General features: G+C 58.4%; 1 protein-coding gene across 3 annotated transcripts; it reads right to left on the bottom strand.

Annotated features, from left to right (window-relative positions):
- Nucleotides 1-1,549: 1,549 nt before the first annotated feature.
- Nucleotides 1,550-12,867, bottom strand: A3GALT2 (alpha 1,3-galactosyltransferase 2). 3 transcript variants are annotated; one of them, XM_070078794.1, is made up of 5 exons: nt 10,916-12,867; nt 5,545-5,628; nt 5,306-5,395; nt 4,906-5,133; nt 1,550-2,752 (listed from the first exon to the last, which is right to left on the bottom strand). In XM_070078794.1, the coding sequence occupies exons 1-5, from the start codon at nt 10,936-10,938 to the stop codon at nt 2,065-2,067; spliced, it is 1,113 nt and encodes a 370-aa protein (XP_069934895.1). In that variant the 5' UTR covers nt 10,939-12,867; the 3' UTR covers nt 1,550-2,064. The 3 variants fall into 3 exon arrangements, with proteins under 3 accessions (XP_069934895.1, XP_017205709.3, XP_051688024.2); XM_017350220.3 differs by having other exon boundaries at nt 4,906-5,043; XM_051832064.2 differs by lacking the exon at nt 5,306-5,395 and having other exon boundaries at nt 4,906-5,043.
- Nucleotides 12,868-14,602: the final 1,735 nt, after the last annotated feature.

Here is a 14,602-nt window from a genome sequence, read left to right as displayed (position 1 = left end):
GCATCTGTGTTCCTCGCCATCCGTGATCCCGAAGACACTCGGGAGTTTCTGGGGGTGCCAGGTGAGCTGGCGTGGCAGGGCAGGTAGAGGCTGCACAGGCAGCAGCGACACCCCGGGGACCGGGAGTCTGATTTCACCTGATCGCCCCTGTGGGCCTGGGATTCGTGCTGTGGCCTGCGGCTACGTCCGTGGAGGTAGCTGGAGAAGGAGCTTCCGTTCCTTGGCATTCCTGCTTCAGACTCAGGTCCCTGCATCCCCTGCCCCCTCCCTTCTTAGGTCCCAGGGCTCACTAGGAGGGAGCCATTTCCAAGATGTTGCCCACCCAGCAGCTCCCCTGGGGAGGTCTCCATCAATAGCACACAAGGCTGCTCCTAGCCCAGGGCCTGGACACTTCTTTCAAACAGGAAATGGCTGTTCTTGGGCAAAGTCCTTGCACTCTGAGAACTTGCTGGGGAAGGGGCAGGCAGGGAGAGGGAGGGCAAGTTGTGTTTTCCAGAGCTCTAGAGCAACCCCTGCAAGGAGGGGACTGGCATCCCCGTCGGACAGGTGAGAAACAGAACAGACCCAGCAAAGGTCAGGAACGTGCCCACGTCCCACACAGAGGTAGAGGAAGAGTGGATTCACGCCAGGATCTTACTGGCTTTCGGTCAGGTCTCTGAGTGGCCCAGGGTCATTAGGGTTGGTGCATGTCACCCTCGGTGACCGTCACTGGGTAAATCGGAGGACATTTTCCCACCAGTGCAGCCAGAGCATGACCACCTGGTCTTAGGCGTGCCTGGCTGTTCTCACCTCCAGTCCATAGTCCAAAAAGCCTTCTGGGTTTTGCTCCTGTAGCTCAGGCAGGAGGCCCCTGGGCACTCGAGACTGCGCTTTGGAGGAAAGAAATCCCCTGTGTCATGCCATCAGTACCTGAACCTGCTCATGGAAATGTATAAACATCATCAGGCTCGGACTGCTCTCTGCAATGCGAGGTCTGTGACAACACTGCAGAGAAAGGACAGTGTTGTGGCACAGCAGGTTAGGCATAGCAGAGTGCAAGTTTTCTCTCTCTCTCTCTCTCTCTCTTTCTCTCTCTATTTATTTATTTGAAAGTCAGAGTTACAGAGAGGCAGAGGCAGGGAGAGGTCTTCCACCCAATGGTTCACTCCCCAGATGGCCACAATGGCTGGAGCTGTGCGGATCAGAAGCCAGGAGCCAGGAGCTTCCTCCAGGTTTCCCACAAGGGCTTGGACCATCTACTGCTTTCCCAGGCCATAGCAGAGAGCTGGATCGGAAGTGCAGCAGCCGGGTCTCGAACCGGCGCCCACATGGGATGTCGGCGCTTCGGGCCAGGGCCACAACCCACTGCGCCACAGCGCCGGCCCCAGCCTTGGTTCTGCCTGAGGCCTGATGACATGGCCCCCCAACTCAGAGCCTGTGTTCTAGGAAGTCCACGAATGGAGACACTCACCTCCCAGGCACTGTGCTCCACTCCCACCCCACCCCCCCAAGCCCCACCAGCCTTGCGGCCAGGAAATATCATTTTCGTGGATTTAGAAAAGGCCACACGGCCACTTCTGGGACACTTTATTCCGATAGTACTTAAGGCACACAAACGACACCTGAGGGGCACCAGCCACCACCCGGCCGCCTGCCTTCCCGCTCTGCGGCAGTGCGTTTGGGCACAGGGACCAACCCGACTCTCCGCTGCGGACAGCACAGGGACCCACCAGGATTATCGGGCAGTTCGTTCTTTCTTCGTGCCTCAGTTTCTTTATTTTACAAAAGAGGGTCAGGCGAAAACATCCTTACAGGTGGCATCTGCTCGCTGATGGTGGCAAGGTCAGTGGTGCCCGGTCTCTAGACTGCTGGTCTGCGGCCAGCAGTGGCTCAGCCCAGCAGGAAAGTGCGGGAAGGAGACAGGGCTGGGGCCAGGCTCATACGCGGCTTCTGCGCGGGACCCCGGCTCGCGGGCCTCTCCTCCTCCCAGGTCCCACTCCACACCCTCCTGGAGCTACAGGAGCCACGCGGGGCCAGCAGAACCCCGGCAGGCAGGCGGGCTACGCCCGGGCTCTGGCGGTGGCGCTAGGTGCGCAGCAGCGCGTACTCCTTGCGCGCCCAGAGCAGGCGCGGGCGGCGGATCTCGGCCCGCGGGCCAATATCCGGGCTCCAGCAGAACTCGGGCGACAGCACCTTGGCGGGCTTGTGCAGCCAGAAGAACTTGTTGAGGTGGCTCTCGTCGTGCCAGCGCGCCTCGAGGCCGCGCGCGCGGTCCTGCCGCAGGCCCCGCGCACAGTGCGTCGTCAGCCCGCGCAGCGCCGCCACGCTGCCCCCGAACACGGCCGCGTGGTAGTAGAAGTCGCCCTCGCCCGGAGCCAGCGCGGCGGCCGAGCGCGCGTCGCGCTCGAAGGGCAGCAGGCGCCGCGGCCAGTGGTAGTGCCAGGCGTGCAGCTGCGCCACCGACTCGGCCAGCGCCTCGGGCCCGAAGGCGCCGCTGAAGTGCTGGTCCACGTCCATGCACAGCACGAAGTGCGCCTCGCGGCCCAGCCGCCCAGCCAGCGCGGCGCGCAGCGTGGACATGCGAGCCATGGACACGTCCTGCCAGCGCTGCTCGCGCACCACGCGCTGTACGTGCAGCCGGCGTCCGGGGCCCAGCGCCAGGCGTGGCATGGCGGTGGGGCGCTCGGTGAACACGTAGTACAGCACGCGCTGGCCCACCATGAAGTGCTGCTCTGCCGTCTCCAGGAAGCGCGCCAGGTACTTCTCCAGGTACCTACAGGCCGGCCGGGGCACCCGGGTCAACCCCAAAGCGGCTCCCTGCACGGCCCGCCCACGGGCGCATCCTCCACTCTGGTCTTGTTTCCTAGACCTACCCAAACCAGTGTCCTGAACTCCAGAACCTTCCAATTCTAGAATCTTGGAGTGGCAGATTAAAGAAGCTTGCAGGTGGTGTGCCCCACTTGCCTGGAAGGGCGGGGTCGCTGTGTTCCCTGGGACTGCTTTGGCCAGCAGGACACCTAGGGAGTGAGGCTGGGCTGGACCCTTGGGGGACTGGCATCGTTTGTGCCTGGAGAGCCCTGACCCTGTGTGCAGGCAGATGCAGAACGTTGGTGCAGCCCTGATGGGAGGCAGGCCAAGGTCGCCAGGCATAGAAGCCAGGTGGAGAGAGGGGCCTCCCAGGGGAGATCCAGACATTTGGGAGCAGTGAGGAGCCTGGCCGGCTGGGCTCTAAATTCCTGACACCCCCGCCCTATCACCATCTCTAATGCTAAGAAGTTTGCAGTTTTAAGTCATTGAGTTAGTGGTAATTCCTTAAGTAGATAGCCAGACTGCTTAGAATACTGGAAACTTGTATTAACAGACCTTGGGACAGTGGGATTTAACAAGAGCAGTCGTGCTAATATTTTGAGCATGTGTCACGTGGCTCTAAGACCATAGGTGTTATTTCATGTAAAGAGCTTTAGGCACGTGTACGCCGTGCGTAAGTGGGAGAGCCAAGTGCCTAAGTGGGAGAGCCAAGACTGCAACCCAGCTTGGCCCTGGCCTGTCCTTGCACTTGCTCATGGCTGGTGGCCCTGTAGGACACTGAAATCAGAGACCTCAGACACCTGAAGGCCCGGGTGCTGGAATCACACCCGGAGAGCCTGGAGTTTGTGGACCTGGAGATGTGGTCCACGGGCTGCCTCAGGAACGCCTTCGCGTCCCTGTCGTAAGTAGGGGGACAGAGGACCTCACCACTGGCCCACGGGTCAGCCCTTGGTCCTGTTCCCCCCCACACACCTTTCAGTGGTCCTCCTGGCTTCCTCTCCCTTCCAGAGCACGGGGGGAACAGAGTTAGAGGGGCCTTGAGTACCTGTTTGGTGTGTCTGGCAAAATAATAATAATAATAGTAATAATAAAAGGCTTCCCCGGGCTTTCAGCGTTCTCTGGAGGGGGAAGGAAGCCCTCCCACTGCCTTTGCAGAGCTGCCGGCTTTAACGTTAGACCTGTTTCCTTTAGTTGCTCTGAACTCTGTATCTTTGGGCTGTAGGATCTGGTCGCCGTCCTCAGCCAGGAGTCCCCTCTGCATCCAGCTTGGCCCCACCCCTCCTATCTGTACTGGGAGATCCACCTGCCCATCCCCGCCCCCTCCTGGTGTCCGGGCCTCAGTTCCTAGACGGATGCCCGCTCCTGCAGTGGTTTCTTCCACACTCTGCCGTCACCTGCTGCGGTGGCCAGTCCCTCCGCTTGGTCGTCATCAGTATCTGTCCCATGGCCAGACCTGCAGCCCCAGCCTTGCCACCCTGGGCGCCCCCTCTTGCAGCTCACTTCCTGTCTCCCCGCCCCACTCCTCACACCACCGAGTAGTTACTGAATCCTCTGAGCTGATGATCCTGCCCCTCTACGGGTACCTTTCGTCTCCCCCTCCCTGCAGTTCCCTTTCCCCAGCTTGGATCCACTCCCGTACATCTCCCCAGCACCCCCTCCCTGTCAAAATTCCCTGGCAAAATCGTGTCCCCCCCAACCACCACCACCATGCCCTCCCCTCCCACCGCCTGCAGCAGAGCCGCTGACCACCACCAGGCGCCCGGCTCCCTCTGTTCACCCAAGTGCTTGTCCCTTCCTCTCCCACTCTCACCTGAAGGACTCTGTCACCTCCTGACCACCGCCCCAGCCCCCGGTGGGTCAGCCCTGGTCTCTAGGCTGGCTCCTTCTCAGAGGTCCTGAGCCCCTGGCTGCCGGGCCCTGTGACGCTGGTGTCCAGGGAGGAGGGGGAAGAAGGGGATGGCCCTGGACTCGGCCTGGGAGTCTGGGGCAAGGGTGCTGCCTTTGCCTCTCGCTCCACTGTGGAATCGCAGTCAAGGGGAGCAGGATGCCCCGTGCCCTATGCACAGGCACAGCCCTCAACCTCCCTGCCTAGACAGCACCCCCATACCCAGGCCTTACCTGCCCACAGCAAAGACAGTCAGCCCAATGGTGAGGTTCCGCTCTCCTGCCACTTGCTGGGCCACATCTGGGTCAAAGGTGCCGTCCCAAATAATGGGAGCCCCCCAGGAGGTGCAGGTCAGGACTTCAGGCCGGGCCCTGGCCAGGGCAGGGGTGGGGAGACAGCTCCATTCAGCCGCCTGCTGGAGCCTGCTCTCTGCTGTCTCCCCAGTGCTGGGCCCTAGGGACCTGCAGATGCATCAGACCAGTCCTTGCCCCCCCCCAAACCCCTGGCCATAAGCAGTGAAGGTGGCTAGAGGACTGTGAGACATGTGACCCTAGGGTTGTGGGCTGAGCTCCTGGCTCTACTGGGGTGGGGGAAGGACAGGGACACCAGGACAGAGGGATGGCCACTCCTTACCAGGGATGTAAGACACCTGTGAAGTTGTCTCCCAGCTGGGACATTGTGGCTGAAGGGCAGAAACCCATGGGGATGAGGACTTCCAGGTGCCTGTAAGATGGGGACAGCTAAGGGGCGTGGGCACCTGCCTGGGGCTGAGCTCGCCACCACCTCCCATCCCTGGAGAGGGCTCTTGCAGAGGTCCACCCTAACCCTGACCCCGGAGTGCCCACCTCGGGTGCTTGGGAAGGGGCTTGTACCTGACGACTGGGAGCCCATACAGGAGCAAGCCCAAGAGGCCAAGTGCAAGTAGGATCAGCCGCCAGAGGGTTTTCTTCCTGGCCCTGGGGGTGAGGGGTGAGGATGGAGAGGAGCATCAGCAATTCATTCAGATATGCGCGTGTATGTGTGCGTGTGCGGGATCCACTGTGCGCTTCCAGTGTTTCAGTTTATTTCCTCTTCTGAATAAGAGTATTCACTGTGCACGTGGTGCAGGCACTCGCGGGGATAAATGAGTGTGTATGTGTATATATACATATGCCGTGCATAGTCTTCCCCTCTCCCAGCCACTCCGCTCCTGTGTATGGGGCAGCCAGTCTAATATTCTCTTCTTTCTTCTTAATTATTTTTGAGAGGCAGAGAGACATAGGGACAGAGAGCTGTGGTTCCCTCCCAAATGGCTCCGAGCTGGGAGCAGCCGGGAAGCAGGAATGCGCTCCAGGTTTGCATGGGTGGCAGGAACCCAGTTACTTGAGCCATTGCCGCAGCCTCCCGGGGACTGCATTGTTAGGAAGCTGGAATCAGGGGCCAGAGCTGGAGCCAGGGATGGAGCTCAGGCACTCCAGTGTGGGATCCGGGTGTCTTTACTCCCAGGCCAGATGTCTGCCCTGCTGCCCCACTAGTGGCTGCGGAGGGGCCCAGCTGGTTGGCACCTTGCATTCCCCATTGACCGTTATATCTCTTTGAGGCTGTTCCATCTCACAGCTTAAGGTCCTCACCCTTTTGTCAGGTTTCCCCTGCACTGACTGTGAATAATACAATTTACCGAACCAGGGCACCTCTGAGCGTTTAGATGTCTAATCCTTTGCTGTCCCCAGCAGTCTGACCTTGGGCATGCCTGGGGACTATGACATTAGGGTTGTGTTCATAGCCTGTGGGGTGGGTGGGGCTGATCTTGGACCTAAGAAGGCTGGGAGAGGATGAAGGGGGCTTATGGCTTGGTGGCTGGGAGTTGAGAGCTGTCTGGGACGGATGAGTTGCTGGGCTGGCTTTGATCAGAGACAATGTACTGGGGCAGGCATTTGGTGTAGGGGTTAAGATGCCACTTGGGATATTGGCATCCCACACGGGAGTGCCTGATTCTAGTCCCAGTTCTGCCTCCAGTCCCAGCTTCCTGCTAGTGTGCCATCCTGGAAGACAGCGGGTGATGGTTTGGGTGGTTGTGTCTCTGTGTCCCATGTGGGAGACCTGGATTGGGTTCTGAGTGCCTGGCTTCAGTGTGGCCCAGCCCTGACTGTTGTGGGCATTTGGAGAGATTTGGAGAGTGAACCAGTAGATGGAAGACCTGTCTGTCTCTGTCCCCGTGCATTTCAAATGAATAAATTAGAGGGTAGTGGTATAGTGGATAAAGCAACCCCATCCCGTATGGGTGCCTGTTTGTGCCCCAGCTGTTCCACTTCCAATCCAGCGCTCTACTAATGGCCTTGGAAAAGCAGCAGAAGATGGCCCAAGTGCTTGGGTCCCTTCTGCTCACATGGGAGACCTGGCTGAAGTTCCTGTTCCTGGCTTTGTTTGCCCAGCACTGGCCATCGCAGTCATTTGGGGAGTGAGTCAATGGATGGAAAATCTCTCTGTCTCTCCCTCTCTCTCTGTAACTCTTTCAAAATAAATAGATAAATCTTTAAAAATTAGTAAGTTGGAGAGAGAGAGAAATGTACAGCATCAGTCTGTGGTGTCTCTAGCCACCTGGCTGGGCGGGTTCCTGCCGCTCAGCTCAGTGGCCCCAGCCCTGGCTTAGAGGAGGTGAGGCCTTGGGACATGTCCCTGGTTAGCTGTTTCTCAGGAAGGGCCCCAAATGTTGAGAATCTTAATAAGCCCCTCCTGGGGAGCTTGTCCCACTCCGCCTTCCCCTGCTTTCCAGGGAGACTTCGGCTGTATGGTCAGACACAGACGCCGGGGCCCGATGCCCAGATTTGAGTCCCGGTCCCACACATCACTTAGTAACTGCATGGCCTCGAACCAGGTGTGGCCCTCTGCATGTCAGTCTTCGTGAGTGAAAGGGGATGAGAAGGACAGCTAGCTGAGAGCGGTCATCATGGGGTTAACGGGAGCTGGGCTACCAGAGTGAGGCCTCGCACCCCGCAGTAGCTCTGATGTTAGCTGCTGCGGACGGTGGGGGTGCCTTCCCCCTGCACACCCCCTAGGCAACCTCCTGCCCCCACTTCCTGCCTTACACGTCCTTCCCAAACATGGCTTCCCTGGTCTCTTTCAAGAAGGTTGCCTGCACCCTGCGCCTGCCTCTCCTGCTTCCTCAGCAGGTGTATCTGGGACGTGGCTCTGGGAACCACTTGCAGCTTTGTGCATGTGTGTGTCCACCTGGTGCCATTTCAGTCCGCACAGAGCACCTCCTCCTGCTCAGCTGGCCGAGCCAGAAACCGGGTGCACCTGACCGCTCCCTCTCCTGCACCACTGTCCGGCTGCTCTCGGCCCCCAGGTTGGGTTGACTTGGGCCTCCTTGATCTCTGCCCCTTCCGTTCTCCCCATAGTGACCCTGGCCTACCCTTCTGTCGCCGAGACCGTGGCAGCAGCTCCCTCCCCTCTCACCCACGAGGGTCATCTTGTAGAAAGCCCACCTGCCTTAACTGTTCCCAGATCACACAGAGGGATCCTCAAAGAAGAAACGCATTTAGAAGGCAAACATATGGAAATGCGCTTACCCTCACTGGTAATCAAAGACACACAAATCAGAACAAGGTGATATGTTTTGCCTATAAAATAAGCACTTTAAGAAAACCAATGAAAATAGCCAAGCTGCAAGAATGTGGAGAGACGGGCGCTCGTGTAAAATGCCACAGCCTTTAATCTTTGAAGGCTGCTCAGCTGTGGGAATGCAAAGCTCTCAGCATCCCTCCCCTTTGATTCAGAAACCCCTGCTTCTGGCAGTGTGTCCAAAGAGAATTTTCAGTATGGAGAAAGTTTGTGCCCCAAGAGGTTGGTCGGGGTCCGATCAGCCAAGCGTGCAGCATATTGTTTCTTGCACATACACTCAGCATCAAGCACGGTGGTAGGTCAAGGAGTAGAGGGGAGTGATACACAGCCCCTGGTTGGCAGGGTTGAGCCATGAAGGCAGGAGTGCGATTGGCGAGGGGGTATGGGTCATGTGACTGACGCAGAGCAGGTGAGCGGAACCCAGCACAGCCCATGTTGTGAGTAGGGTCAGCACAGGCTGTTCTGAGGGCGAATTGGAGGGTGTCACTCAGCCCTGGTGGGTAGGAAGTCGGGAGCCTTCCTGGAGGAGGGAGGTGACCTCTAAGCCAGGACCCGAAGAATCCCAAGTTATCCAAAGATGGCAGTGGCCCGTACAGAGGAAGCACCAGTGTGGCCAAGGGAGCAATGAGAGCGTAGAATGTGCGTGGACCTGCAGGTCGTTGTGCAGAGAGCGTGAGAGCCGAGCACGTACAGACAGGCAAGGCTGGTGACGCAGCACCTGCGCTCCAGGCCCAGGGCTTTGAACTTCACCTGAGGGCCTTGGGCAAGCCCTGGTAAGTATTTTCTCCAGGGTGTGGCACATATTTTCACACTTGAGAAGAAAAAAACAAATTCTCAGGCTGATCTGTTATACTTGGACATCGATGGCTAGGAAAGAGGGCCTGGCCAGAGGCAGGAGAAGAGCCAGGGGCCAGGGTGCAGCCAGGGGAGCTACTTGGGGGTGTGAGGCAGCGTGTTGGTGGTGGGCAAAGGAGCAGTGGGTGGTGAAGGGCACGACTCGGCCGTTGATTAGAGGGTCGGGGCTGGGGGCCAGGAAATGGAACAGTGGCCTGGCTGGGGCCAGGGGCCAGCGCCCAGAAGGCAGACTCAGTTCTGGGATTGACCTGGAGGATAGCGGTGTCACGGGAGAGAGCACCAAGGGAGAGGAGGCCAGGGCCACACAGGATGGCAACCAGAAGGGAATGAGGGTGGGGATTGCTAGAGGTGCTGTGTCTTACACAGGAAGACTTGAGCTTGGGTTGATGCTGCCCCGACAGCATGCCACGAGGTGCTGCCTGCCCCACTCAGCGCTGAGCCTCCCTTCATTAGACTTTGTGTTCTTGGTGCCAGCTCCCAGAGCCTGCCTCCTAATTGGTGGTATTAACATCGATTTGTTCAGTCAATAGATGAAGTGATGAATGGGTTCTTTGTCCTCATTCTCTTCCCCAAACTGTTACTCCTTTGCTTTTTAGCACTCCCCCTGTTTTCTCCAGGATTAAGGCTGCACTCCTTGTTCATAATCGTGACACTTCACTGAGCCAGCACTCTGCCAGGGGGCCCTTAGAGGGGACAGCGACTGAGCTCTGGAAGGCTAGGCCACTGGCTCAGGGGCCCACGGCTGGCGGGTAGTGGGGCCGAGCTTGGACTTCTGGTCTGTCTGACCTCCAGCATGGCTTTGGGCTCACCTTCTGGCTGCAGCTCAACCCTGATGCTCCTCTCCCCAGCGTCCTGGACCCTGTTACTCTCCCTGTAGGTTGGGCTCCTCCCAAGTCAGTGTCTGGTGCACGAAGCTGTGCCTCCCTCACTCTGTCTAAAGCAGCCCGGGCAGAACTGGCTGCGGCTGGGCCACTCTGGCTACCAGGAGCCTGGGGCAGATGCTGTCCAGGCAGCCACCCGCTCTGGGAGGTAACAGCCTGCGGCAGGGACAGGAAAAGGCGGCAGCCGGCCTCCCAGGCCTCAGCCGGCCCCAACTCCCCCATCGGGGTAGGACAAGCCAGTGCTTATCTAGGACACTGGATCTCGGCCAGGGCAGCCAGACAGAGTCAGCCCAAGTGGACTAGTTGAATTCACAGTCAGATCTAGGGGGGTGCTGGGACCCATCGGCTCCTCCTGCCCTCTCCCTTACTCCAGTCTGGGAGCCCTGGGTCCTGGGTGCCCTGCCTGAGCCGCGCGTCTCACCCTTGGTTCCGTGTTTACAAAGGGACCAACCACCCAGGCCCTGCCTGTAGAAGGTGTCCCATAAGCCCCACCCCAGCCCTGCTCCCCACTCCCTGCTTCCAGAAGAGAACCACAGCTCAGCCATTCTCTCCTCCGGGGAGAAGACTTCCTAATCCGCGGAGTCCCGGGGGATGGGGCGCTTGCCTGGCTTGAGGTGATGGTTCCCCTGGCCTGGGCTCTCTGGCTCACCAGGGGCTCAGAGTTGAGGGAAGCAAGAGGGGCTGCCCAACCATTCACAGGCCATGAGGGCCCCTGGATGCAGCCCCCTGCCCTGCTGTCCTCTGCGGATGGTGTCTGAGTTGCCTTTGCCCAGGATCTGGGGCTCAGCCGGTACCAGCTGGCTGGCTCGGGCACCTCTCCTAGGCTCCTTTGGCTGCTGGCAGCCAGCCTGGACCCCTCTCAGGTCAGCTGTCCCTCCCCGTCCCCCGTGACAGTGTCCCCACTCACCTGAGTCCTTCCTTGAAAGCCATGCGTGGAAGCTGGAGGGACAGACTGCCAGAGCTCTCAGCTCGGAGCCCAAGTGGCTCCTGCCCCTCTGCCTCAGGAGCCACACTCACAGGGGCAGTCTCCGGTGTACTGCCTGAGAGGGACCTGCTTGGGGGTGGGGCCTGCTGGAGGAAGTTGGCCCCGGCGTTGGGTGGAGCCAGTCACCTGGAAGAAAGTGGCTCCGAGGAAGGCCAGCCCTGGTCAGTGGAGACTCTGAGCCATTTTGCTCTGACTCCTGTTCCCTCCCCAGGGGCCCTCGAGCCCCTCCCCCAGGACTGTTCTGTTCCTGGGAATGGGGGCCAGGGGCTGGTGTTTGCCTGTTCTGCACAGAGCCTCAGCTGGAGGCTCTTGTGACGCCAGGCCATTCAGTTCACTCCGTGGAGTGCTTGTAGCTCCCCAGTGAAGGGGGCGCGTGCACCAGGCACCCAGGACGGCGTGGGAACCAAGGTAACTGGCAGTGACGGTTCTGTCGAAGTGGACGCTGGGTAGTGTCAGCTCTGTGATGACCCCGTTGCGGGTCACACTCTACCCCATAGGTACATAGTGTGGAGGCTCCCCCAGGGGCACAGGGCAAATCCCGAAGCTAAGGGCGGTGCCCGCTCCCCAGTTCCACTTCAAACCGCCACTCCCTTGCCTGGGACAGCCACTGGATCGTGAAGATAGTGCTGTCACAGGTTCGCGCCTTAGATGGTCGTCCGTGATGCCGCGGCCAGCCTCTGGCCGGGCTGCCCACCGCTCCCCTGCAGTGTGCTCAGTAAGCCTAACTCTGCTCGCCGACTGCCCTGCTGAATTTTTTTCCTCACTGGGGCCACTGGCCTTGGCTGCTCGTGTCCCGAGACGTTTTGGTAGCTTCTCTGATTGCCAGGAACCAACCTCCCACATGTGGCGCCATAGGCAGCAGCAGCTCCTCCGGGAGAATCCATGCCTGCTGTTGGCCTCCTGGTCACTCCCAGCCCTTCCCCCCGTCTCTGGCCTGGGAGCTTGCCCATGTGTGGGTCACTCTGGTGGCATGGGGAGGCCCCGTGCTCGCCCTGGGAGCGGAGGACCCCTTCCATTCCATCTTGGGGGGCTCCCTCTCTCCCTGCTTCTCAACTGACCACCCCTCTTGGGACCACACTGGCCTGAAAGACTTGTGGTGCCACTCTCCTTGCTGAGAAGGTGCTGTCGGGCCCTCCAGTGGGCGGGGCACTCTGCTGAAGCCGACTCCCATTGGAACCGGGCTCTCCCTGACAGACGCCCTGGCAAAGCTTTGCAGGGTTGTCTCTTGGGTGGGGCATTTTCTCCTCTTGTCCCGATGTGTGGTGGTTCTGAAGAATGGGACGATCTCCTTAACTGGGATCAGCTTGGCCCCCTGACCCCAAAAACAGGCGTCACATTTTCTTTTGTAATGTTGCCTGGACCCAGCAGACTTCCAGAACGGGCGGCCAGTCCTTGAGCAGAACTCTGAGTTACGATGCTGTCCTCAGCGTGATCTCTCGTCGCCGTCTGTAAGATCATCTGTTGTCTTTGTGAGCCTGACTGCTTAGGAAAGCTGTCCTTAACTTATTTATGTTTAAAGATTTGTTCAGGCCGGCGCTGCGGCTCAATAGGTTAATCCTCCACCTATCGGCACCGGCACAAGAGGTTCTAGTCCCGGTCGGGGCGCCAGATTCTTTCCCGGTTGCCCCTCTTCCAGGCCAGCTCTCTGCTGTGGCCCGGGAAGGCAGTGGAGGATGGCCAAAGTCCTTGGGCCCTGCACCCTATGGGAGACCAGGAGAAGCACCTGGCTCCTGCCTTCGGATCGGCACGGTGCGCCGGTCGCAGCACACTAGCCAGTCGTGGCGGCCATTGGGGGGTGAACCAACGGCAAAAGGAAGACCTTTCTCTCTGTCTCTCTCACTATCCACTCTGCCTGTCAAAAAAAAAAAAAAAAAAAGATTTGTTCATTTATTTTGAAAGTCAGTTTGGGAGAGGCAGAGAGAGACAGAGATCCATCTTCCATCCACTGGTTCACTCCCTAGATGGCCACAACGGCTGGGAGGCTGGGCCAGGCTGAAGCCAGGACCAGGAACTCCATTCGGGTCTCACGCCTACGAAACAGCTCAGCCTAAAGCTTAGCAATGGACCCCAGGTAAAGTTAGTCTAAGAGCCACTCCTGAAACCTTTTGGGTGCTCAGATGTGGCTGAAAGTGTTTCTGACACTGTCTCCTAGGGGTCAGATATTCCCTCCCAGCGTGGGACGGGACCAACAACCAGCTCACAGCCAGCCTGGCTAGGAGGGACAAACAGACCCTGGCTACAGGGCGACTGACTGATCAGTGGTGTGCGCCGAAAAATTCTGTTATCACATGGAGGGGATAAAAATCAAGATGGAATCCTGGTGTCGATCCTAAACAAAATCAGAAAAAGCCAACAGGTTGCAAAGGAAGGGTTCTTAGGTGTGACTGCCTGAGAGTAACTCAGCGTGTCTCCTCCAGAACACGCAAACACAACTCTCCTCCAGGTGGGGCCACCTACAGGCCCCTGGGTAACAGGACATTTCTAGGGCATCACCTCCTCCTCCTCGAGGCTCTGCCACTGCGGGAGCCCCGCAGCTGGGACACTGGGACACCCTGAAACCCTGGCACAGTTCCAGGGCGGGACACAACACCCCGGTTCAGCACGAAGCAGTTACAGGAGACCTTCCGAGTGCCACAGACTTGTCACTGCTGGCCCGCTGGGAATGCAGAGGGTTGCCCCAGCTCCCCTGCTCTGCCCAGATATGCAAATCACCTAGCTGGGAAAACCTGTTGGATCATGGGAAAACTCACCCTGACTGGGAAGACACTGCAGATAAATGTATGCCTCCTAGTTTGCAGCTGTTTAAACGCGCAGCCTCTGGCCGTCCTGGTACGGCATTGCTCACTGCTCTGGTGAGTGCTCTCACCACCCGTGACACTGTTCAGTCAGATGCTTCTTGCAGCATGTACAATTAGTGTTAATAAAAAGGAAAAAAGCTTAATGTTTAGAGATGGAAATGCTAACTTAAAAAGTGCTCGCTATAAACCATCTGGGAGCTGTGATACCAGTTCAGTGGATGAGGATCACGACTTTAAAAGCACCAAGAGAAAGGGAGACAGGCTAGGAATGGACTGCATGTCAAGGGTACTGTTTCATGAAACATGTTGCTGACACCCAAGGAAAGAGAGGTCTTCAAGAAGTTCATGGAAAATGTGTATCATCAAAGCTATGCGTGGATTTCTAGATTTTTTTATTTTTTGTGGCACCAAAGTACTTTTTGAGACTTACTTATTTGAAAGGCAGAGTTACAGACAGAGCGAAAGGTCTTCCATCCACTGGTTCACTCCTCAAATGGCTGCAAGGGCCTGAGCTCGGCCAATCTGAAGCTAGGAGCCAGGAACTTCATCCGGGTCTCCCATATGGGTGCCAGGGCCCAAGGACTTGGGCCATCTTGTACTGCTTTGCCAGGCCATCGCAGAGAGCTGGATGGGAAGAGGAGCAGCCGGGACAGCGAGGAAGTGTGGGACGGCAGAGGCTGCCTGCTTCCTGGCACCCATGTGGGATGTTGACGCCACAGGTGGATGCTTACCTACTGGCCACGGTGCTGGCCCCCGGGAAATATTTTTTAAAACTGTGGGCCACGACTGAACTTGCAAAATTCTGTGTGAA

Source organism: Oryctolagus cuniculus, chromosome 7 (assembly GCF_964237555.1).
Source record: "Oryctolagus cuniculus chromosome 7, mOryCun1.1, whole genome shotgun sequence".
Lineage (NCBI taxonomy): Eukaryota > Metazoa > Chordata > Mammalia > Lagomorpha > Leporidae > Oryctolagus > Oryctolagus cuniculus.
Note: the sequence above shows the minus strand (reverse complement) of the source record. Positions and strands in the feature narration are given on the sequence as shown.